The sequence below is a fragment of the Jaculus jaculus genome, chromosome 3 (assembly GCF_020740685.1).
Source record: "Jaculus jaculus isolate mJacJac1 chromosome 3, mJacJac1.mat.Y.cur, whole genome shotgun sequence".
In the NCBI taxonomy this organism is placed as follows: Eukaryota; Metazoa; Chordata; class Mammalia; order Rodentia; family Dipodidae; genus Jaculus; species Jaculus jaculus.
This window is the reverse complement of record NC_059104.1, coordinates 107,554,956-107,579,498: the sequence shown is the minus strand read 5'-3', so window position 1 is coordinate 107,579,498 and position 24,543 is coordinate 107,554,956. Positions and strand designations below refer to the sequence as shown.

Here is a 24,543-nt window from a genome sequence, read left to right as displayed (position 1 = left end):
CATCTCTCCAGCCCCATGCCCTGTTTTCTGAAGTAACAGGTACTCAAGTCTCAAGATAGTTGTTCTAAATGTTTTTCTGTACTTTCTTCCCATACTAAAATCCAGTCCTTTTGAAGTAGGTTGTATAACTTAATGACATATCGCTATTTTCTTACATCTTTTAGTGCTTAGTTCCTTTTTGTGATGGAAATTTATCTAAAATCCTTGCAGAAAAATCCAATAAATGACTAGAGTTGGTTGTGCTGAGAATAGGAATTATTTTGGAAATGAGTAGTCAGAAACATATAGGAAGTAATTACTGCTAGGAAACAGGGAGAGAGACTTAGTAAGGCATTATTAGTTCAGTTGGAGGTAGGAAAAGTAACCTTCAGTTAAGTTCAGAAATCAGTTTTACATATAGTTCACTGGGGTCCTATAAAGAGTGGTACTTTTAAGTTATTCATTATCAGGGTATTTTATTATTAGATACAGGGCAATCTTAATATTCAAAGTCTTATCATTAATTTTTAAATCTATTTATTTTTTTATTAGAGAGACAGGGCCTGTAGCCACTGCAAATGAACTTCACATGTATGCTCCAACTTGTGCATCTGGCATTTACATTAGTACTGAGGAATTGAACCTGGAATCTTAGGCTTTGCAAGGAAGCGCCTTAACTGCTATGCCATCTTTCCAGCCCTCTGTGATTAATTTCAGCCCATTTTGTCAATTTAGAAAAGTATAATTTTTTAGTTCATGGGATTAATTTTATTTTTATTCATTACTTTTTTTATTATTTCCCTTTTCAAGACAGAGTCTTATCTCTAGCCCAGGGTGACCTGGAATTTACTATGTAGTCTTGAACTGATGGAGATCCTCCTACCGCTGTCTCATAATTGCTGGGACTAAAAGTGTGCACTACCATACCCTGCTTTACAGTTTCTTTCTTTTACTGTATTTGTGTCAGGGCTAAGTAGATGGCTCATGGGATAAAGTGGCACACCAATGTGAGGACTGCGTCAATATCCCCAGCACCCATATAAGATGACGGGTGACGTGGTGAGCACCTTTAACCCCAGCATTGGAGCAGTGGAGACAGGTTGTTCTTGATAACTCACTGTCCACCTAGCATAGCTGATGTTGAGTTCTAGGTTCAGTGAAAGAACATGCCTCAAAAAATACGGTGGAAAGACTGAAGAAGACATGACACCTGATGGCAACCTGTAACTTCCATACTCATGTACAGTCATCCACAAGCACTTGCAAACATATATGCACCCCTCCACATGAACATGCATATATATGTGGACACACACATATGCCTTCCAAAATGGTGTGTGTTACCACACCCACCTTTTTAAAATATATATTTTTTTATTTCTTTTATTTTAACCATATTTTATTTATTTATTTGAGAGAGAGAAAGAGGGGGAGAGAGAATGAGCACACAACGATCTCCAGCCACTGCAAATGAACTCTAGATGCATGTGCCCCCTTGTACATCTCATTTATGTGGGTCCTGGAGAGTTGAACTGGGATCCTTTGGCTTTTAAGGAAAATGCCTTAACTGCTAAGCCATTTCTCCAGCCCTTTATCACTTTTTCTAAAACAGGAGAATGGGCATGCCAGGACCTCTAGCCAACGCAAATGAACTGCAGATGCATGAGCCACCTTGTACTTTTGACTTTATGTGGCTACTGGGGAATTGAACTCAGGTCTTTGTAGGCAAGCACCTTAAGCACTGAGCCATTTTTCCAGCCCCTAAAACATTATTTATTTATTTTTTGCTTTTTGAGGTAGGGTCTTGCTCTAGCTCAAGCTGACCTGGAATTCCCTCTGTAGTCTCAGATAGCTTAGAACTCACAGCCATTGTCCTACCCCGCCTCCCAAGTGCTGGGATTAAAGGTGTGTGCCACCACGTCCTGCTTTAAAACATTTTTATTTCTTTATTTGCAAGGGGAGAGAGGGAGGGTTAGGGAGAGAATGGGTGCACCGGGGCCTCCAGCCACTGTAAACAAACTCCAGATGCATGCACCAATTTGTATCTGGCTTAATGTGGATGCTGAGGAATTGAACCTGGGTTGTGAGGCTTTGCAGGCAAGTCCCTTAACTGCTAAACCTTCCTTCCAGCTAAATATTTATTTTTTCTTAATAATTTGATCTTTAAATATTTTTACTTACTTATTTTAATTTTTTTATTATTTTTGGTTTTTGGAAGTAGGATCTCATTCTAGATCAGGCTGATGTGGAATTCACTATGTAGTCTCACGGTGGCTTCAAACTCATGGAGACCCTCCTAACTCTGCCTTCTTAGTGCTGGGATTAAAGGGTTGTATGCTACCATCCCTGTCTTTTTACTTATATTTTTGCAAGTAGAAGGGAGAGAGAGAGGAATGAGAGAGTGAGAGAGAATATGAATGGGTGCACCAGGGCCTCTTGCGACTGCAAACAAACATCAGATGCATACACCACTTTTTTTTGCATCTGGCTTTGCATGGGTACTGAGGAATTGAATGTGGATCATCAAGCTTTGTACAGAAGTACCGTTAACCACTGAGCAATTTCTCTAGTCCCCTCTTTTTTTATTTTTATTTTATTTTTTTTTTTTTGAGGTAGGGTCTCACTCCAGCCCAGGCTGACCTGAAATTTACTGTGTAGTCTCAGGGTGGTTTCGAACTCATGGCAATCCTCCTACCTTTGCCTCCCGAGTGCTGGGATTAAAGGCGTGTACCACCATGCCTGGCTTAGTCCCTTCATTTTTATTTTTAGTAGAGTTCACAGTTGATATCTACCATTTTGATGTGATGGACAGCTCTGACACACCTTTTTTTTTTTTTTAACCCTCTTTATTATTAAATTAAAATAGTGCAGCTAGGCAGATTTTGAAACTGATTTTTTTTTTTTTTTGGTCAACATTTCCTCTCTATATAGATTTTCCAGCTGTGAATTGGGTTCTTCAGTTTGACTGTCCAGAAGATGCCAACACTTATATTCACAGAGCTGGTAGAACTGCCAGGTAGGTGTGCCGGTCCATTTCTTTGCTTTGGGTTCTATCACCAAACATGTTTCTCCTATTCCAGAAAAGTATGGAGTGTTTTAGTAAGTGAGCAGGTTTTATGGTTTGTAGTGTGCATTAATCATCATGTCTGAGTCTTGACTGGTATTGAGAAAAATCTGAGTCTTATTTTTGTTTGTTTTAATTTTTATTTATTTGTTTGAGAGAGGCACACACACACAAACACAGACAGAGAAAGAGAGAGGAAGATAAACAGAGACAGAGAATGGTCGTGCCAGGGACTAGACCACTGCAAATGAACTTCAGTCATATGCACCAACTTGTGCATCTGGCTTACAGGTCCTGGGGAACTGGACCTGGGTCCTTTCACTTTCCAGGCAAAGGCCTTAACCATGAAGCCATCCAGCCTCTTTGCGTTTGACTTAATTTACCCTTTTTAAACTCTTCTGAGAATGAATCATTGCCCATCATCTCATTGAATTGTGATTATCTGTTTTCAGAAGTAGCAACCAAATCTTTAAGCAATTTCATCACGTTTGAAGATCTACAGAGCCAAGGTTTGAGCTCAGGCAGTCTGATTCCTCTGGTCGAGGCCTTGTGCTCTTATCTTTTATAGTACTGCCTTTAGTAGGGATATGGTTGTTTGGAGTCCCCTTTTCTTTCCTTCTGCATGAGAATTGGAAGCATTGCTTAGGACCCTTATGCCTTTCTTTGTTTCCTTTTTCTACAGTCTGTAAAAGCTCAAGAGTTGGAAGTAACTGTCTTAGAAAAAAAGATGAAAGACACAGTCATTTGTATCTAAATGACACAGTAATATATCTTAATAAATTAAGATCATATAATATGTCTGTATTATTGCTATTGTAGTGAAACTGGAGGGTGTTTGGTTAATAGAATTGCAAATGGTTAACAACTTTTTGGGCAGCATTTTTCATCTTTATCAAAAGCTTTAGAGAACTTAAAAAAATTTTTTTTGTTGTTCATTTTATTTATTTATTTATTTGAGAGTGGCAGAGAAAGAGGCAGATACAGAGAGAGAGAGAGAGAGAATGGGCACGCCAGGGCCTCCAGCCACTGCAAACGAACTCCAGACGCGTGTGCCCACTTGTGCATCTGGCTAACCTGGTCCTCGAATCAGGGTCCTTAGGCTTCACAGGCAAGCACTTAACCACTAAGCCATCTCTCCATCCCTAGAGAACTTTTCTTTTCTCAATTTTTATCAACATTTTCCATGATTATAGAAAATATCCTATGGTAAATACACTTCCTCACCCCACTTTCCCCTTTGAAATTCCATTCTCCATCATATCCCCTCCCCATCTCAATCAGTCTCTCTTTTATTTTAATGTCATGATCTTTTCCTACTCTTATGATGGTCTTGTGTAGGTAGTGTCAGGCACGGTGAGGTCATGGATATTCAGGCCATTTTGTGTCTGAAGGAGCATGTTGTAAGGAGTCCTGCCATTCCTTTGGCTCTTACATTCTTTCTGTCACCTCTTCCGCATTAGACCCTGAGCCTTGGAAGGTATGATTGAGATGTTACTCAGTGCTCCAGTCACTTCTTTCCAGCACTATGATACCTTCTGAGTCATCCCAAGGCTACTGCCATCTGAAAAGAAGATTCTCTACCCGAAGTGAGAGTAGCATTAATATAAGGGTATAAATATTAAGAGAAGTGCTTACTGGGCAGTTTGATAAGCGTAGTATATACACTTACCCGGACATCAGCAGATGTTACACCCCTAGGCCTCATACCCGTTTTAAGTTTTCAGTATCAGGGATGTATTCCCTCCCATGGAGTGGGCCTACAGGCCCATTGGGGAGGGCAGTTGTTTTCCACCATGACAGACCTGCCACTATTGCACCAGTTGGCTGATTTTGCCTGGCTGGCCAAATATAAGGCTTGCAGTGTCCACTGTTGAGTATCTTCACTGGTGGTATTTCTTTCTCCCTTTGAACTACATATAGAATGGCTTCTTCTAACTTTCTGTCAGTTGGTCTACATGGAGGAGGTTTTCAGCTCAGTTCCAACAGGATTTTTCAGTGGCCTTGCAGCCCAAATAGGTGGAGTCTTCAGCAATAGGGTCTTACCATCAATTCCTGGTGGGAAACCAAGGGCCTCAGCAATGGCCTATAATGTTTTGGGGGCATCAGGGACCTCCCTGGCCAACAACTCAATGGAGGTACTATCCCCAAAAATTGATCTTAAGAATATAGAGAGCTGAAAATTGGGTATGGTGGCACATGTATATAGTCCTAGCTATTTGGGAGGCTGAAGCAGAAGGGTTATTAGTTCAAGGCCAGCCTAGGCAACATAGTAAGACCATATCTTAAAGAATAAAAAATGTAAAAAGAGGGCTAGGGATATAGCCCATGTGTGAGACTCTAGTTTCAGTCACCAATGCTGTTCCCCACATACCACCAAATAAAGGAAAATGAGAGGTGAGTAAAGTTGCTTCTGTTATTGCTAATTAAATGGTTAAGAATTGTGAGTAACCATACACAAAGATGAATAGACACTTTATTTTTGAAGAAAAGATCCAAGGAGGAAAAATTCCAGGGTTTGATTGGTTCTGAAATGGAAAAACAATGTAGCTGAATATAGTATAGTGAGCCTTAATGTGGGTTTTGATGATTATGGGGAGGAAGACTGAGAACAGCATTGCAATGCTATGTCTGAAAAGAGAAGACTCATTTTCCAGAGTCCCTTAATGTAATTTCTGACATGGTAATTAATTTTTACAGTAGAAGCCTGACCCTTCACAGCTGACACATTCTGAATTTTAGATGTAGAGTCAGTGAAAAGGTTAGCATATACAATGCTCATTTTTTTGTCTGGCAGTTTCAAGTTACCATTAATGGGCTTAAGAGAGAATGAGAAAGTTTTGTGGACTATAAGACTGAATAATTGAGTTGAACAAAGGCTAAATTAAAATCTGAAACTAATTTAAGTCTTATGTTAGGCTGTAATTAAATCCAGTTTGCCAGATAGTGTTTGCTTTTGAAATTGAATTCTAATGTATAAATATAGAAAAATGAATTTGTTAGCAATGTAGCTAATGCTCGGGAACCTGGCTTATTTTTTTTCTACGCTTTACCTAAATAAAAATTGTGATCCAGTTACTTGTTGCCTTCTAACATGTTTCAATGGATTCTTTGATCTAAATAACTTCTTTGGATCTGTAGTTATTGAGAAATTTTCCTTACACCACATTCCGTTTTAACAAAATGATCTTTTGATGGAAGTGAGTGGAGATGATTGTAGATTAATAAGAATGCTGTAACATGCATTCTTATACATAAAAACAGTTTTCTTTAGAGCAATGTTTTTTAGTACTCACAAACCAAGTTATTTCAAGTAAAAATTGGCAGTAAAAGGAAAAACATTGTATTGGAAAGTAGGCACACATCATGTATTTCTTCTATTTGGTTATAGAGGGGCTTCTGTGTAGAAGATTCACTGATAATAATTTTCTGTTGGAGAGTAATGGTTAGGAAGATAATTTCAGCCATTCCAACTCAGTTTTATTATTTTGCTTGGCTTTGTCTTATGGTTCTCAGAAGTAATATAGGTAAGAGACTATGATTCCACTAGGGGACAGCAAAGGCCAAACATTATATACTTGTTGAGTGGTGTTAATCTTATGATAATAGGAACCTCTAACTACTTTAGGTTGAAATTCCTAAATTAGGAAATGTTCATGATTTGTAGAAAAGGCTAGTATTTTAAAGGAATCAATGAGAAGTTTGTTTTTGAAAAATATTTTTATTGCAGAGAGAGACTTTGTGAGTGTGTTTTTGTGTGTATGGTGTGTATGGGTGCGCTTGGGCCTTCTGGTACCGCAAAGAAACTCCAGATGCATAGTTCACTTTGTGCAACTGTTTTTTTGAGGTAGGGTCTCACTCTAGTCCAGGTTGAGCTGGAATTCATTATGTAGTATCAGGGTGGCCTTGAACTAATGGCAATCCTCCTATCTCTGCCTCCCTAGTGCTGAGATTAAAGGCATGTACCACATGCCTGGCACAACTGGTTTTAAATAGGTACTGGGGAATTGATCTCAGACCGTAAGGCTTTTTTAAATGCTGAACCATTTCTCTAGTCTTAATGAGTTTTTTTTTTTCTTTTTTCATTTTTCATTTTTCTTTTTAAAGGTTGGGTCTTGCTCTAGCCCAGGCTGACCTGGAATTCACTATGTAGTCTCAGGGTGGACTCGAACCTCCTCCTACCTCTGCCTCCCAAGTTCTGAGATTCAAGATATATGCCATGATGCCCTGGCCCTATTGAGGTTTTAATAAGTAGGAGTCCTTAACTTGATTGCAAATTGAAATAATAGAGGACAATTTTGTTAGAATTAACATAAGCCTAATGTGAATTTCTAGTATACAAATGGAAACAGTCTTGGCTAGTGAAATTTCTTAGCTTTTATTTCTGTATCTAAAATTTGCAAAAGTTCTACCTTCATTCAATTTCTCCTAGATTGAAACTGGAGCTTTCTAACATGATCTTCTGCCTTATTGATACATTGTATTTGAAGGCTTAATAAAAGGTCAAAGGAAATTCTTCATTTTGTAACTTGAATCATTGAGGACCTAGGTAGAATATAACTAGTAGAGCTATGGAGGTCCACAAAGGGCTAGTATTTCTTGGGATTCTGCCATTTCCATCGTGCTTCCTCTGATCTCATTTTTTTAAAATTTCTGCTGTCGACTCAGTGCAGCAGACAAGCTGATATTTTTTTATTGTAAAAACAGTCAAGAGAGGTTGACAAAGCAGTGTTCTGTGAGAACATTTTCCTTGGATCCTGAATTTACTAGGCGCCTGTGTACCAGCGAGTTTCCATTAGCATTTCTCTCACTTTACGGTCCTTTCAGCTATGTTGACTATATGTATAGATTGCCTATAAGCCAAAGGAAAAAAAAAAAAGTCCACCTGATATAAAACCAAACAAAACAAAGAACAGAATGAGACAAAACTCCAAGCCCTAGTTTTGTTGTGCTTTTCGCTCACATTCCCTTCAGGGGGTCATAAATATTTCAGACACTTTCACACTTGAACAGTAATTCAACCAATATCTGATAAGAAAAATTCTCAGTCCACACATTATCAATAAACCTCTTAGGACATTTAGAATGTTATCCAGACTTAGAGTATTTTTAACTTTAGAACTTAAAACTTGTAGACTGGTGACTTAGTTACTGCAGCAGACAAGTAAGTGGTGAGACAGTGCAAACACATCCAGGTGTATGCAGTAAACATACCGTCAACCTCATGCCTGCCCCCAACAGCAGAGGAGAAACAACCACTTCTCAAAAACAATCTAGACTAGGCCCACTTAAACTTCACAATTTAGAAATACCAACGGCTACTCTATTTCCATACATTGTTAAATGGTTTCAGAAACAGATTAAGCATACAATTGGCTTACAAAAATAGAAATTGTTTGGGGCTTTACAAAACTTTATAAAATATAACACCATTTGTAAATTCAAGGTCATTTCACAATGCAATAGACAATACTTCACACAGATATGCCATCTAGTAAAACTTAGGAGTGGCCTGCCTTACACACATTTCTTTTTCCAAATCTTCAAGCCTTGGGAGATATATGTTCCACTGTGGGATTTTTTTTTTTTATAAAGACTCTTATTTCCAAAGGTTTTATAAGAAGACTTTTTCATTCTAAAATAATGTGAAAGCAGATGAATCTGCATCTAAAAAAAAAGTCTTACTGAAAGTCAAAGCTAATGCAATATGCCATTTCTAAACTAGTGATAAATGTCAAACCAAACTCTTCAAAATGGCAACCTATTAATTTAAACATGTATGTGACCACTGTGATCTGGTGCCTGTAAGATATAAAAATATAACCAGAACTATTTTAGGAAAAGTATGTATTCATACAGAATGAAGACACCTCTAAATTTAGTTCTTTGAATTACACTCATTAATAAAGATTCATTTTATCACCAAGAGCACCGATGTCTTTAAACCAACCAAAAACTGAGAGGGTCTGGGCTTGTTTCATGTAACAGTGTCATTACAATAAGGCACCACTTGGTATTTCCAAACCATAGTCACTGGTGTCTTAACCATTACACAGAATGGCAGAAATATGCTACTATTAACTAGTTACATTATACTCTTGTTCCCATTCTGTGCTTATATTTTTTCCACTTAACAGGGAAAAAATGTACAAGATCTGTTAAATAAACATCTCTCCCCAATTTACAAGAAAATAATCTAGAAATAAACAAGAAACCAAAACATTATCCCAACAACAATGTATCTCTGTTGGAGCCCAGGAAGGAGCAGAAGGCAAGGGGCCTAGTTTCTATCAGAGATAGAGGCACATAGGTTCAAAGTTTCTCAGGCAAATTCGCGGGTAGAGTAACTGAGAGCAAAGAATTTGACATTTCCGCCACAGCTGATTTCTCAAATAGTCAAGCCCAATTAAATATTTCAAAACGTGTTCTTAGTCGCTGCTGTCATCATCGTCGTCATCATCATCATCAGATACATCGTTTAAAGGAGACTTCAGTGACTGACTGTAAGAGTCTGATCTAGTGGGCTGGCACGTGGCCATGTCCCCGGTGGAAAGCAGGTCATAGCAGAAGTCACAAATCCGCACGGGCTTAGAAGACTGGCTTGGAAGAAGAAATCTCTTTTCAGAGCAGGGCCCACAAACAACAAAACCACATTTTCGGCAATGGTGACGACGATTAACAGGTGTAAATTTTGCTTTCTGACAGCGCATACACACAGTGGCTTCAGAGTCAGGAACCCACACAGCAGCATGCTCATTACTGGGTGTCTTCCCACTTTTGGAGAGTAAATCAGTAACACATTTATTTATGTGATTCATCCATTCTGACTTCTCGGTGGCGGTGGCAGCATACACTGCGAATGATTTAGTTGGTGTCTTGATAAGCCACCCATTCCTTAATTCTCCTTCATCTTTGATGGAATCAATGGTGACATTCTCTAAGGGGATTATATGTTGTTTGTTGTACTTTTTCTTTTGGATGACAATGTTGCCATATACAAGAATATCATTAAATAGGAAAAACTGCCTTGCCTTAGGCTTCTTTCTGCACAACTTAGTCAATACTCCTTCTCCAATTAGCACCCGCCCAGGTATAGTGAGGGGTTGACCAGCTGCTCCAAAGCAATTTTCAACTATACTTATGCGTCTGGTATTTGCTTCACTGTTTGCCAAACGATCCACCATCTTTTGGTAACACAGGTCAAATCCTGTCATTTCCTTGATGATTTTCTAGTTCAGTCATTGTGACAGTGACCTCCAGGTGTGTTGTGTCTCTACACCCCATTGTTTTCCCCTTGTTCCAAATCTTACTGTCTCTTAGACATGCTAGCCATTCTCTTGCCATAGGGCTTTTATATCAGCTATTTCTGATGCAGTGCTTTTCCTTCAAGTGTGAACATGATCATCTTTGTCATGTTCCCTGGTCATTCTCTGCACTCTGCTCTTTTCCATTTTTCTATACCACTTACTACAGTCAGATATTTTGGAACCTTCCTTTAGTTTTCTTATTTCCTTTTCTCATGACTAGATTGTAAGTTCTGTAAAAGCAGTAATCTTGACCCTTTTTGATACAATAAAGGGCCTGGTATATAGTAGGTATTTGAGACAACAAATCAGACTCATGAACCAGATTTTATTCGGTATTTTGTGTGGTGCTCTGTAATGTATTCTTCCTGGCTTAGTGGCTTATAGGACAGGCATCTCAGTTTCTGTAGTGCAGTAACCCAGCTGTAGCTTAGTTAGGTCCTCCAGCTTTCAGAGGACCACAGTGCTACTGAGGTATCATAATGCCATTTTAAGGTACAACTGGAGTAGATCTGCTTCTAAACTCATTCATGTGGCTGTTTGCCAGTACATTTCTTCTATAAGTATTGATCAGAGTTACTTCTTAAGTTTTTTATCATGTGGCTGCCTTCCATTTTTTTTTTCTTCCAAGATGGTGTCTCCCTGTAGCCCAGGCAGGCTGACCTGCTCACTGTGTAGTCTCAGTGGCCTGGAACTTGCCGTGATCCTCCTACCTCTGCCTACCAAGTGCTGGGATTAAAGGCATGAGCCACCATGCTCATGTGGCCTTCTTCTAAGGGCATCTGACTTCATAACAACTGATCTTGTCACAGAGAACCCATGAAGAGGGCCAGAGAGAGGAATCTGGGAGCAGCGTTGGCTTTTATAACAGACTGGGAAGTCACACTCATCTTCTATATTGTGTCCTAGGGTTTACAAACACCTGTCAGCTTTAGTTCTTTTGTGGTGGGCAGACTGCCACGGGCAAAATATGAAGAACAGATTAATGAGAGTTCTTTTAGAAGCTACGTAATAGTACTCAGTGTCAAAGTTTAATAGTTTCAAGAATAGAAGCAACCCCAAGGTATAGGTAAGATAAGAAAATGTTTGGGATTTATGTCATTTGTGGGTGCTGTGGCCCAGATCAACACAGGAGACTCCAAGTATCATTTAAACAATTGACCGTTTGACTTGGTCAAAGGTGACCATAGAAATGTACTTCTTGAATATAGATTGTAAATAACCATGGTTAGGTATTATTCATAGTGTCTCACAGGGGGAGGGATGGCTCAGTGGTTAAATGTGCTTTCTGAGCAAGTATGAGAGCCTGTGGGGACCCTAAAACTGCTACATCCTGCTTCCATGTAAATAGCTGGGTGTGGCCAGTCACACCTATAACTCCAGTCTCACAAAGGGGAACAGAGACCAGGGAATCACCTGGGATTGTGGAAAATAGCAAGATTTGGAGACTCTGGCTCAAAATGAGAATTGGATGTGTGATGGAGTTGGACATTAGAATTCTGCTTCTGCCTGCATGGAGTGCTGCAAGGGCACATATATAGCTCACACAACACCACACACATATACACACACCCCGTACACACCACATTACACACACATATACAAACAAAAAAATAATCTTATAAATGAGGGTCCTCATGGTGGTTAATACCATTCTTTCCCAGATACTTTGTTAGTATTTTTCTCTATTTATTTTACTTGTTCCTTGATAATTCCATTCATGAGCTGTTAGTATTTTCATGAGATTTGATCAAAAAACTTTTTTTTTTTTTTTTTGAGAAAGGGTCTAATGTAGCCAAGGATGACCATGACTTCTTATTCTCCTGCCTCCATCTTCCCAGTGCTCAGATTATAAGTGTGTGCCATCATGCCTGACTTGTCAGGTGTGGGGGTGGGGGATTAAATTCAGCCAGGGTTTTGTGCATGCTAAGTGTACACATGAGACCAGGATGAGTGCTATGCCAGCTGCTACATTCTCAGCCTTTTCTCTCCCTTCCCCCCACCCAAGGTAGGGTTTCACTCTAGCCCAGGTTGAACTGGAACTCACCCTGTGGTCCGAGGTTGGCCTTGAACTCAAAGTTTTTATCCTACCTTTGCCTCTTGAGTGCATCACTACTCCTGGCCTTTTTATTTTTCTATTTTTTTTTAAAGCCAGAACAACTCATTTTCTATCTTTTATTTCTGTATCATATGAGGTGGTTATGGCTTCAACAATTTCTGAACTCCATTAGGTTAAGTGCATAAATGAATGGATACATTTAACCCATAGACCAATCTTGTGAAAAGAGTTTTCTTACTGGGAAGCACTTACCCAAGGATTTTGAGTTGAGGTGTATCTAAGATTAGTCCTTTGAATCAGGACTTGGATTGATTCTCTGGTCTTTCTGACACACTCTTGCCACAGTGCTTAACTCCAGCTGTTTTAACTTAGTTGACTTTATGGTTGATGATGAAAGGTAAATACTTAGAGGAAGATGGTAGATGTTGTTATTTAAATTTGCTGCAACTTGTGCTCATGAAGATCAATGAAAATATGTTCATGCTCCTTATTTCATCTAAGAGATCCCATTGTTGTTTATATGCTGTTGGTAGAGTTGAATGCTTTCTGTCCTTTCTGTGTGAGCACCCCCAATTCTTGTTTTTGGCCTGTTTGCTGGCTGTCCATGTAGTACCTGTTACCCAGTTTTTCTTTCTACTTGTTTTATGGTATGTAAGCTTGGTTTGTAACTGTCGAGCTTATTGTGATAAACCCATGTGTTACTACTAAGGTCTTAGGCTGTGGATGACTTTGTTTGTTTCTAATATTTCCAAATATGCCACAGTCTTCTCTTTTTCAACCCAGTTTAGAGTCTCAGGTATTATGTGAGTCAGATGCCCAGATGCCCTTTTCCCTGAAGTTGCATGTCCTCCTTTGTACCTTGTTGTGCAGGAGGAACAAATCAGTTGCACTTGGATTCTTTATGGTGATCTTTCTGTGTCTTCCTGACAAATTGCACCATTTGTCTAAAGTGACATGAAATTTTAATGATGGTAACCACAGGTAAGTGCTGAGGCATAGGGAGAAATGAAGGTGACGCAGGGCCGAGAAGAGGAAAGCTGTGGAATGGCAGAGTGTAACCAGCAAGCATCTCCTCTTTCCCACCTCTTTATGATACTTGTATTGCAAACAATGGCAAGGTTAGTAATAGTCGAGTTGTAGGATTTTAGATCTTAAGAGGGGCCTTGACTCAATTTTATACTGTATAAGAAAATATAGTAAGTAGTGATTTGCACAACTAGTGAAAGTTAAAAATGAGCTTGGAATATCCAGTTCATGCTGGTTGTCATTTGTTTTCATTTACTTACAAATAATAGCTATTAGGATCCCATGACATAAACATTCCCTCCAATCTAATAGTCCCCATAAGGAATTTTGGTTATATTGTTAGTACTAAGAGTGCCAGAAAAGGCATAGGTTTCAGATAAATTCTAAGTTTGTAATAAACTTATTTTTATTCATTCATATGAGCCAAAAGCAGTAGTTACTATATAGATGCTAGGTAAAAAGATTTAATTGTTCCAATCTTCTAAAATCACCTTTTAGAAATTTTTTTCATCTATGCTTTGGGAGGGATACATTTTTTAAATTACAAAGTTAATTTTTCTAAATGGATCCTTTGATAACATAACTTTTAACATGGAGTACTAGGCTGAAATAAGTGAGATTAGTTTAGCACTGTAAAGGGTCAAAACATGACAGTACTGTAGCTGGAGGTATGAATGGGCAAAATTTAATGGATAGAGACTTAAATGGAATGGAGTTGATGTGTTGGGGAACCTGAATTGGGCTAAACATTATTGGTTTCATTTTTTTTTAATTTTGACAGTTTTATACATGTATATTTTGACTATATTCACTCCCCATTACTGTTTCTTAACCCCCTGCCACTCAATCCTTTCTCAACGAATCTCCTGTCTGGTATGCCTTGTTTTGTATGTGTGTGACCCACTTGGTTAAATTAAGGTTGTTTGTATGAGCATGTGTTGGGGGTTATTTGCTGTTGTATAGGCAGCTTCTCAGTAGGAACAATACTGAAGAACAAGCCTCCCCTCCCTCTAATCATGAACTGCCAAATAGCTACCCTGGCAGGAGTAGGATCTTGTGATCCATCCCTAATTCATGATGGAATGTTGGCCAACTTAATTTTGTGCATGCAACCACAGCTGCTTTGAGTATAGGAGTGTAATGGCCACATCATATCCAGAGGACAGCCCTCCACAACGTTGCTTCGGATCCCAGGCTCCTAACATTCTTTCCATCATAGATCCTTGATGTTCTCTGAGCCCTGGAGGAGCAAGGTATAGATGTCCTTAGTAACTCCCAATAGTTACTTATTCTCAGCATTTCACCAGCTATGTGTTTGTATTAATCCCTCTGCCCACTGCACAAAGGCATTTGATAATCTGTCCATTGAGCATATCAACAGTAGCAGGTTACCCCTGAAGGGCCTTTGACCTCCCTAGCACAGGCTTTTAACCAGGTACATGTGCACATGTCTGTAACCCTAGCCCTGAGGTTGGCAGAGACAGGAGAATCCCTGGGACTTGCTGGTTAGCCATTTTGACCAAAAAAAGGGCAGGTTCCAACTAACTGAGACTGTCTCAAGGAATAAGGTGAAAGAGCTATAGAGTGGGACGGCCAACATCTTCTGGCCTCTGCACATAAATATTCCTGTGCACATGTGAACATGCACCACACACAACATACCTAGGAAAGTACTGCATACATTCAACATATATTAATTAATACTGATGGTGATGGTGGATTTTTTTCTTCATATGTTGAGCTGTTTATGTGGTGCCAGTAATATCTCATAAAATATCTCTAGATATATGGATTTTCAAAATGTAATTTATAAGAAAAACTTTCGTTACTCTTATACATATATTTAGCCTTGAGTGTAGGATATTGCTTCTGAAATTTAAAAGCTATCTCATGGGTAGTGTTCATATAAGCATTATGTACTCATTATGCTTTTACCATTGAAATAAAATTTTTTTGGAAAGTTTTGATTATTAACATGTGGAAGATAATCTGTGTTTCACATTTTTTGTGGGGGGTGGGGAAAATTGTACGTGATGTAAAAAATAGGGAAAATGGCTAGCAATCTTTAATGGATGTTTGACATGTGGAATTTCACTTTGGATCTTATTTTCTATTTTCCTTTGGGTGTAGTTTTTTCTAAATGTCATCATTATCATCTGTTTTAGCCATGTGCAACTGTATGTCTATGTTCTGTTTGTTGGAGCTTTCAAGGGTTTGGTCATGGCCCTTGTCTGACTTTCATCCTGACTCCTCCAGGTCCCTCTGGGTGCATGAATGTGTAGACAAGATATAGATGTTTAGCCTTGTTATTCTTGGTTATGAGTCAGTTGGAGATCATGGAACCTTCAGAGAATGCCTTTTTGTTCTAGAGAATTCTCTTGTTCTTTGATTACAGCTCTTGCGCTATGTATAGTTGTTGAACTGTTTATTTCATTTTATTCTGAATTTGGACATAGAAGCTTAAAATCAATGTCTTTTTTTCCCACCTCCTAATTTACTACTACTTCTTTGGTTTGCTGAGGTAGGGTCTCATTCTAGCCTAGACTGACCTGGAATTCTCTGTGTAGTCTCAGGCTGGCCTCAAACTCATGATGATCCTCCTACTTCTGCCGCTCAAGTGCTGGGGTTCAAGACAGCCACCCCCATGGCCAGGCTTTACTTCTTAGCTGTCCTTATCTCTGCCCCACAGAATATCATTAGAATTAGAAAGGCTTGATTTGACTTCAGCATGGCAGTCCTGTTAGCATCTTGGTACATGGTCATTGCTAGTTGATTCACATCCTCTAACTCTTAACCTGTCTGTATTGAAGTCTTGAAATTGCATCTATTTTGATGTCTTTTGTCTGTCTTGTCCTCTCAGAGTGTACCTCATTACTCTTTCTTCTAATAATTTCTGCTCTCATGTATGACTTAAATATTGCTAAAAGGAGAATGTTTTAAAACTTTATTTTTTTTGTAGTAATTGAAGATAAACAACTTTGAGTCATAATTCTGCTTTTAAAGTGTAATGAGGAAGGGGCTAGGGAAGATTGCTTAACAGCTAAAGTAGCAAAAGCTACTGGCCCAGGGTTTGATTCCCCAGGACCCATGTAAAACCAGATGCACAAAGTAGTACATATATCTGAACTTTGTTTACAGTGACAGGAGGCCCTGGCATGTCCATAGTTTCTTTGTGTATTTCAAATGAATCAGTAAAAACATTTTTCAAGTATTTATTTATTTGAGAGATAGAAAGAAGGAGGGGGGAGGAGGAAAGAGAGAGATAAAGAGAATGGGTGCACCAGGGCCCCCAGGCTCTGCAAATGAAGTCAGATGCATGTGCCACCTCGTGAATCTGGCTTATGTGGGCCCTGGGGATTGAACCTGGCTCCTTTGGCTTTACAGGTTAGCACCTTAACCACTAAACTGTCTCTTCAGGCCCCTCACTAAAAACATTTAAACAAATATGGGGAAGATATTTATTACTAGCTTTTCAGAGCTATAATATAATTATGCAAAGGTGTATCTGTATGTTCAATCTTACATTCTTCTACCTGTCTACTAGGATAGCAAAAATGCACAAATTTTCGTTGCTAAAGCCAATTTTTTCCCTCTTACATTCAAGGATAAAATTTATTTGCAAACAGTGTTGTGTTCTGCAGACGCATATGAGGTAATAATGCAAACATAGAGTCAAGTACACCTTTTTTTTCTTTTGGTTTTTTTTTTCTCAATTTTTATTAACATTTTCCATGATTATAAAAAAAAGTCCCATGGGGGCTGGAGAGATGGCTTAGCGGTTAAGCGCTTGCCTGTGAAGCCTAAGGACCCTGGTTCAAGGCTCGGTTCCCCAGGTGCCACGTTAGCCAGATGCACAAGGGGGCGCACGCGTCTGGAGTTCGTTTGCAGAGGCTGGAAGCCCTGGCGCGCCCATTCTCTCTCTCTTCCTCTATCTGTCTTTCTCTCTGTGTCTGTCGCACTCAAATAAATAAATAAAATAAAAAAAAAAATCCCATGGTAATACCCCCTCACCCCGCACTTTCCCCTTTGAAATTCCATTCTCCATCATATCCCCTCCCCATCTCAATCATTGTACCTACATATATACAATACCAACCTATTAAGTACCCTCCTCCCTTCCTTTCCCTTTATATCTCCTTTTTAACTTACTGGCCTCTGCTACTGAGTTTTTTTCTTCTCACGCAGAAGCCCAATCACCTGTGGCTAGGATCCACATGGAGACTTATTCAGCACTTTACTGCCATCACCTTACATGTGGATGGGCCTTTGGAAAACAGTTTTAGAGACATCCTCTGGTTTTGTCTTTGTAATAACCCTTCAAGGTTGGTACAATAGACAGGCCTGGCCTGGAATGAGAGATGAGTCTGAGTTGGTAGCATTTGTTGCAGTTGGCTGTCCTTTGGCATGGAATCATTGACCATTCTGGGGCTATACTCTGAGTCTGCTGCTTGTGTGTGCTGTTGTTCCTAGTCAACCTTAGTGTTGTGTCCCTGAAGATGTCTTTTGTTTCTGTGTGATATTGAGGTTTTTCCTGACTCATAATTTCACAGTAAATAGTTTACTATTTTCTTAGTTACAAAAATGTGCTCCCCCAATTGTATAGCATGAATCACAAAGATAATTCTTTGAAATAGCGTTTTCTTTTGTGTATTAGAAAACAAAATCATGGTTTCTGGCACATCCATTTTTTTTCTCTTTCTCATAAATAAAATAAAAAAAAAAATAATATTTTAAAACCTCCATCCTGAATATTGCATTTGATTCTGGTGCTTGCATGCATGTGCATGCATATGTATCTGGATGCCAGAGATCAATATCAGGTGTTTTCCTTAATCACTTTGCCCCCTATTTTTTGAGAAAGGGTCTCTCAATGATCCTGTAGATCACCATTTTGGCTAGACTGGCTGCAGTAAGCCCTAGAGATCCTCCTGTCTCTTCCTTCCCTGCCTGGTGTGTGGCATTCTGCTTGGGATTTTGTTGTTTTAATTTAGTTTTATATAATCACAGGGTATGCTCTTTCCCCTCACCTTGCTCCTCTTACCCTGTGGGCCCTCCTCAGTGGGGTCATGAAGTCCTTAGCCAGTTTTTGGTGTGGGGATTAGGAAGAGACTGCTGTCCCTCAGGGTAGTCCTACCTATTCTGTGGCTCTTATAATCTTCCTGCCCTCTCTTGCACAATGATTCCTGAGCCATGGCAGGCCTGTTGGCAGTCTGATTTGGTGTTGAGTACTCTTTAGCTTCTGGATTTCTGCTTGAATAGGTTTGCTTGATTATTGTGCCTGTTACCATCACCCTGGAGCTTGTATTAGGCTAGCAGTAAGAGCAATATTTGTGTCCACACTTCCTCTGCCATTTGTTCTGGACCCTGGGAGATGTTGTAGAAGTGTGCCTGGGTTTTTATGTGGGTACTGGGGTCCTGGTCTTCATGGCATATTGGCAAGCACTTTCCCCAGTATACCATCAGTTTTATTGCTTATATCTACCACCAGACACTATGGTATCAGTAACCTATATGCAAGTAGCCCAAGAAACTTAATAATTCCAGGAAGTCATATGGTCAGTGCCCGCACAAATTTATGAAGGTGTAGCATTAAGTAAGACTTTCTTGGAGGCAAGTGTTACCTAAGCAAAGATCCATGTTTTTCTTTTTTCTTTTTTTTTTCCACCTCTCCAGCAAGATCCATGTTTTTCAAAGTGATTTCTGTGAACAGTTTTATTTCAAATGTATTAGAAAAATTCCTAGGAAGTTGAATTAATTTATTTTTGAGGCACTATATTACTGTGTAGCCATGGCTTGCCTTGAACTGGTGGCAGTTACCCCGCCTTAGGTTCCTAAAGGGTGGAATTATAGGCCTGTGTTACCATTGCCTGGTTACTTACTTAAATATATCAGGATGTTATGTTCATTAAGTAAATAATTTTACTACAGTCCTCTAGTGGTTTGAATGAAAATCAGTCTACTTGATATATTGGTCTAGATAATTTTAAGAAATTACCTCTAGAGCTGTATCTTAGGTTGTACAACTATACTGTCATCACTTAGGAGGCAGAGGCAGGAGGATCTTAAGTTCAAAGCTAGGTAGGGCTCCTGGGATACTATATTGGGATTAAAAAAAAATTAAAAAGTATAGCTTTTAATTGGATTCTTCTTTAGGAGCTACCTCTGATGTTGAGGCACATGCTGTATTAAGCTCTGTAATTAGGGGGACATGGTGGCACACACCTTTAATCCCAGCACTTGGGAGGCAGAGGTAGGAGGATCCCTTGAGTTCAAGGCGAGCCTGAGACTACATAGTAAATTCCAGGTCAGCCTGAGCTACAGTTACCTCAAACACAACACAACACAACACAACACAACACAACACGTCCCCAATAATTATAGCAGGTGATTCAATTTAATTTGACCTGAGGTAGCCAGAACCTTACCTTTCTGTTGTCAAAGAAGATTATCAACTGCTGTTCCTATTGACTAATTGAGTGAGCATTATTGCATGTTACAGTTCGTCTGACTGTGCAAGTGTGAAATGCAGGTTGTGCTGATGCTTCTTGTGGTTTGTTCAGGTACAAAGAGGATGGAGAAGCGTTGTTAATTTTGCTCCCCTCTGAAGAACAAGGGATGGTGCAGCAGCTTCTTCAGAAGAAGGTACCTGTGAAAGAAATCAAGTAAGAGCTACTTATTCTTAGGTTATTCTTAGGAGAATATGAGCATGCAGTCATTCAAAATGCATTTTAGGTTCAGAGAAAATAGAGGGGATGTACAGAGTTGCTACATGTTCTCTGCCCTACACATGCATAGACTTTTCATATTGGCATCATTCAATAGATTGCTATATTTGTTATAGTTTATCAACCTCCATTGATCCAGTTGTGTCATTCAGATTCCAGAGCTCACATAGGGTTGTTGGTGTAGAATATTGCATAGGGTTATACACCTGTGTAATGGCATGTGTCCAGTGTTACAGTTTCATGGGTGCCATAGAACACCCGTTTGTGCTTATTCATCCCTGTGCCCTCTTACCTGTAGTGACCACTGGTCTTTTCATTGTCTGCTTCATTTGCCCTTTTAGAAGATCATATAGAATATGCATTGAAATTTTGTCCTTGTCTTTTTTGTCTTTACACTTCATTTTTCAGTGTGATGCTCTATATTGTCCAGATATAACAGTTTATCCATCCATGTACTATAGAGCATTTTGATGAGTTGCAAGTTTTGCCAATGATAAATAAATATCCATGGTGCGGGTTTTTATGTACACATACATTTTTTTTCCCTTTAAGTAAATAACAAAGAACATGATAGCTGCATTGTTTGTTAAAAATACATATTTTTTAAAGCCGGGCATGCCGGCACATGCCTTTAATCCCAGCACTTGGGAGGCAGAGGTAGGAGGATCACCATGAGTTCGAGGCCACCCTGAAACTACATAGTGAGTTCCAGGTCAGCCTGAGCTAATAATATATGTATGTGTGTGTGTGTGTGTATGCGTGTGTGTGTGTGTGTGTAGTATATGTCTATATTTAGGCAAGCCCAATAGAATGCCTTTTTTTTTTTTTAATGAGAGCGATAAGGGAGAGAATTGGCACACCAGAGCCTCAAGCAACTGTGATCAAACTCCAGATGCATATGCTGCCTTGTGTGTATGGGTCACCTTACTGGAAGAGCTGCCCACTTTGGAGGAATGTCTTCCTCAGTTAGTACCTGGAAACATACTCACACGTTTGCTCAAGAATCATGTTTCATACATGATTTCTAATGTGATCCAAGTTGACAAAAGAACTTAACCTTCACACTGGTCTTCTGAGCTCACAGCAGAGATGTACATTAAGTTACATTCCAGAGCTGTACTCCTTCCTGTTTGTGAGATATAGACAAGAGGCTTGGACTATGGAGTAAAGAGTCTTAGTGAGACCATGCATCAAATTAAAAGAGGGCTGTGGATATCGCACATTGCCTACTGTGTCCAAGCCCAAGGCTCAACCTTTGACACTACAAAAACAAAACAAAATGGATCATAGGCTTTACTCATAACATTCTATGGTTGGCTTCAACCTGCATATCCATACTTTTCAAAATTCTACCATAAACCAGTTCCAAAGGTTTCTGAACACCACTATCCCATTAAGCATTTACACCGGGATCCCACTTCTTACACCAACCCTCCACTAATTATCTTTTTGTCAGTACTGGAAAGATCCATCATAATAGTGGTATTTTTGGCTTATGGTTTTGTTCCATCATGGCAAGGATATTGTGTCCGAGTGGAGTAGTTCCCATAATGGTGGATAGAAAACAGAATGTAACTAGGTTGAACAAAGTCCAGTTAAATGAGTCCATTCATGGATTTTGCCCTCTGTTATAATTAACATCATTGTAATTCTCAACATTATCTAGATTTTCTGTATTCTTTTATTAGGGATTTTATACATTTTAAAATACTTACATCTGTGATCCCACGTTGAATTTTTTAAAAATTATTTTTGTTTATTTATTTATTTGAAAGTGACAGACAGAGAAAGAGAGAGAGGGAGAGAGAGAGAAAGAGAGGGAGAGGGAGGGAGAATGGGCACGCCAGGGCTTCCAGCCACTGCAAACAAACTCCAGACGCTTGCACCCCTTGTGCACCTGGCTAACGTGTGTCCTGGGGAATTGAGCCTTGAACCGGAGTCCTTAGGCTTCACAGGCAAGTGCTTAACAGCTAAGCCATCTCTCCAGCCCATCACGTTGAATTTTTTATTGACAGTTTTCAAATATGTGGATAATATATTTTGATGGATTATTTTTTTGTTTAAAGTGTAAGGTCTTTGTCTAGAGTTTTTGTTTTTGCATGTGAGTGTCTGATTCTAGCATCCTTTGTTGAAAAGATTAGCTTCGCACCATTTTCCTGCCCTTGCTCCTTTGTCAGATATCATTTGACTGCATATTTGTGGCTCTGTTTCTGAAGTCTCTGTTTTTTGCTTTGATCTATTTATTCATTTATTTATTTTTGCAAATACTACATTGTCTTTATTTTGATAGCTTTTATTTTTATTTTATTATAGTTTTTATTCTTTTATTCTTCTTTTTTTATTTCCATGGTCTCGAGCTCAGGCTGACCTGGAATTCAGTATAGTCTAAGGGTGGCCTCAAACTCATGGTGATCCTCCTACCTCTGCCTCCTGAGCGCTGGGATTAAAGGTGTGCACTACCACATATTATTCTTCATTTTTGAGAGAGAGAGACAGAGGATGAAAGACCCAGAGATATAGAGACTGAATGGGCACGCCAGGGCCTTTCAGCCATTGTGAATGAACTCTAGACATGCACACCTCCTTGCTCACATGGGCGGCATTCACGCCTGCCTCACTTTTGTGTCTAACTTACTTGGGATCTGGAGATTTGAACAAGTGTTCTTACACTTTGCAGCAAGTACCTTAACTTTTAATCTCTCTAGCACTGTGCCTGGGTTCTTATGTGTACTGGAGGTCAAACCTCACACACTCAGGCTTGCTCAGGAAGTGCTGCAATCTAATGAGCCATCATCCAGCTCCATCTGCCACTTTTTAAAAAAAAGTGTTTTTGGGCTGGAGAAAGGGTAAGCGCTTGCCCGTGTAGCCTAAGGACCCTGGTTCAAGGCTCAATTCCCCAGGACCCACGTAAGCCAGCTGCACAAGGTGGCACATGCATCTGGAGATCATTTGCAGTGGCAGGAGGCCCTGGCATGTCCGTTCTCTCTCTCCCTCTTTTTTTCTTAAAAAGTTTTTTTTTTTTTTCCCCATTTTGTTTAAACAGATTTTAGGAGACTTAAAAGAGATGGAAAAGAGATGCCTGGAGAGAAGACTCAGTTGTTGCTTGTCATGCAAGCATGAAGACCTGAGTTCACTCCAGCACCCATATAAAAAGCTGGACACTGTGGCATGTGCTTGTAACCCCTGTCCCAGGGAGGTAGAGATCCTAGGGGCTTGCTGACTGGCTAGTCTGGCTGGATGGTGAGCTCCAGATTCAGTGAGAAAACCTTTCTTAAAAACTGAGAATAGGGCTGGAGAGATGGCTTAGTGGTTAAGTGCTCGCCTGTGAAACCTAAGGACCCTGGTTCGAGGCTCGGTTCCCCAGGTCCCACGTAGGCCAGATGCACAAGGGGCCGCATGCATCTGGAGTTCGTTTGCAGTGGCTGGAAGCCCTGGTGTGCCCATTCTCTCTCCCTCTATCTGTCTTTCTCTCTGTGTCTGTCTCTCTCAAATAAATAAATAAAAAATGAACAAAACATATTAAAAAAAACTGAGAGTAATTGAAGAAGATGCCTGATATACTGATATACTGGCTTCCACAGGTACTTGAAGACATGTGCATGTGAACATGCGTACATATATGCACACTACACGTGTGTGTGTGTGTGTGTGTATATGTATTAAAAAAAACTAAAAAGAGAAGGAAAGGAGAACTTGTAGTGCCATGAAGTGTTGAGGTTTACAAGGATGAAACCTTTAGAATGACATTATTTTGTAGGTTGTTCATTTTGCAGGACCATGCTCTCCTGCTACTGAGGATGTGTACAACTAGACATCTGTGGAGTTCATCACTTGGGTTACTTGTACTAGGGACATTGAAGATCTCTTGTTTGATTTGCCTAGAAATAATTGGGACTGTGGCTAGATATTTGGAGAATGGTTGAGAATGTAGAAGAAACAAATTGACAGTGGGTTGAATTCTTGAGGTCAAAAGACTGTTACCTTTGTTTTGATATTTTCTCTAATAAAAAAGGGAATACAGCATAATCCATACCCTCCTAGCCTTCTTACTCCCAGTTCCAATTTTGCAGGAGCAAAATGAATCAGTCAGATTCAGGAAAATAAGTAGAGTCTAAAATGTGAAGGCTATTAAAAATAATTCTTTGCTGTAGCCTAGTTGAGGAAAATTTTACATAATGTTTTTGTTGTATCTAATATCTAGATAGGTAAATTAGAATTTATTTGTGTTAGCTACTTGTTTATTAAATGAAATTGATTTTATTATTTGTTTGAAAATATAAATACAAAATTAACATTAGTTTTCATTTATCCCATTTCATTAGTTCATTTTGAGTAATTTGAATAATTGAAGCTATTTTCAAGCTTTATAGAATTTAGAAGCAGTCACTG

General features: G+C 39.3%; 2 protein-coding genes across 2 annotated transcripts in view; one reads left to right on the top strand and one right to left on the bottom strand.

The window, feature by feature from the left end:
* Window positions 1–24,543, top strand: part of Ddx10 (DEAD-box helicase 10) — a 173,215-nt gene that overhangs the window by 47,625 nt on the left and 101,047 nt on the right. The window contains exons 9-10 of the mRNA XM_045145228.1: window positions 2,911–2,995; window positions 19,990–20,091. Coding sequence (XP_045001163.1) covers window positions 2,911–2,995; window positions 19,990–20,091 — 187 coding nt within the window. The remainder of the gene's footprint in view (window positions 1–2,910; window positions 2,996–19,989; window positions 20,092–24,543) is intronic.
* On the bottom strand, window positions 8,611–10,228 carry LOC123459303 (pleckstrin homology domain-containing family F member 2). The gene has a single exon (XM_045145230.1). It carries the CDS (start codon window positions 10,222–10,224, stop codon window positions 9,469–9,471), a length of 756 nt encoding a protein of 251 aa, XP_045001165.1. The 5' UTR covers window positions 10,225–10,228; the 3' UTR covers window positions 8,611–9,468.

What these genes read in the sequence shown, in the direction of transcription:
- LOC123459303 (XM_045145230.1), bottom strand. Translation starts at nt 10,224, where the DNA reads ATGGTGGATCGTTTGGCAAACAGTGAAGCAAATACCAGACGCATAAGT.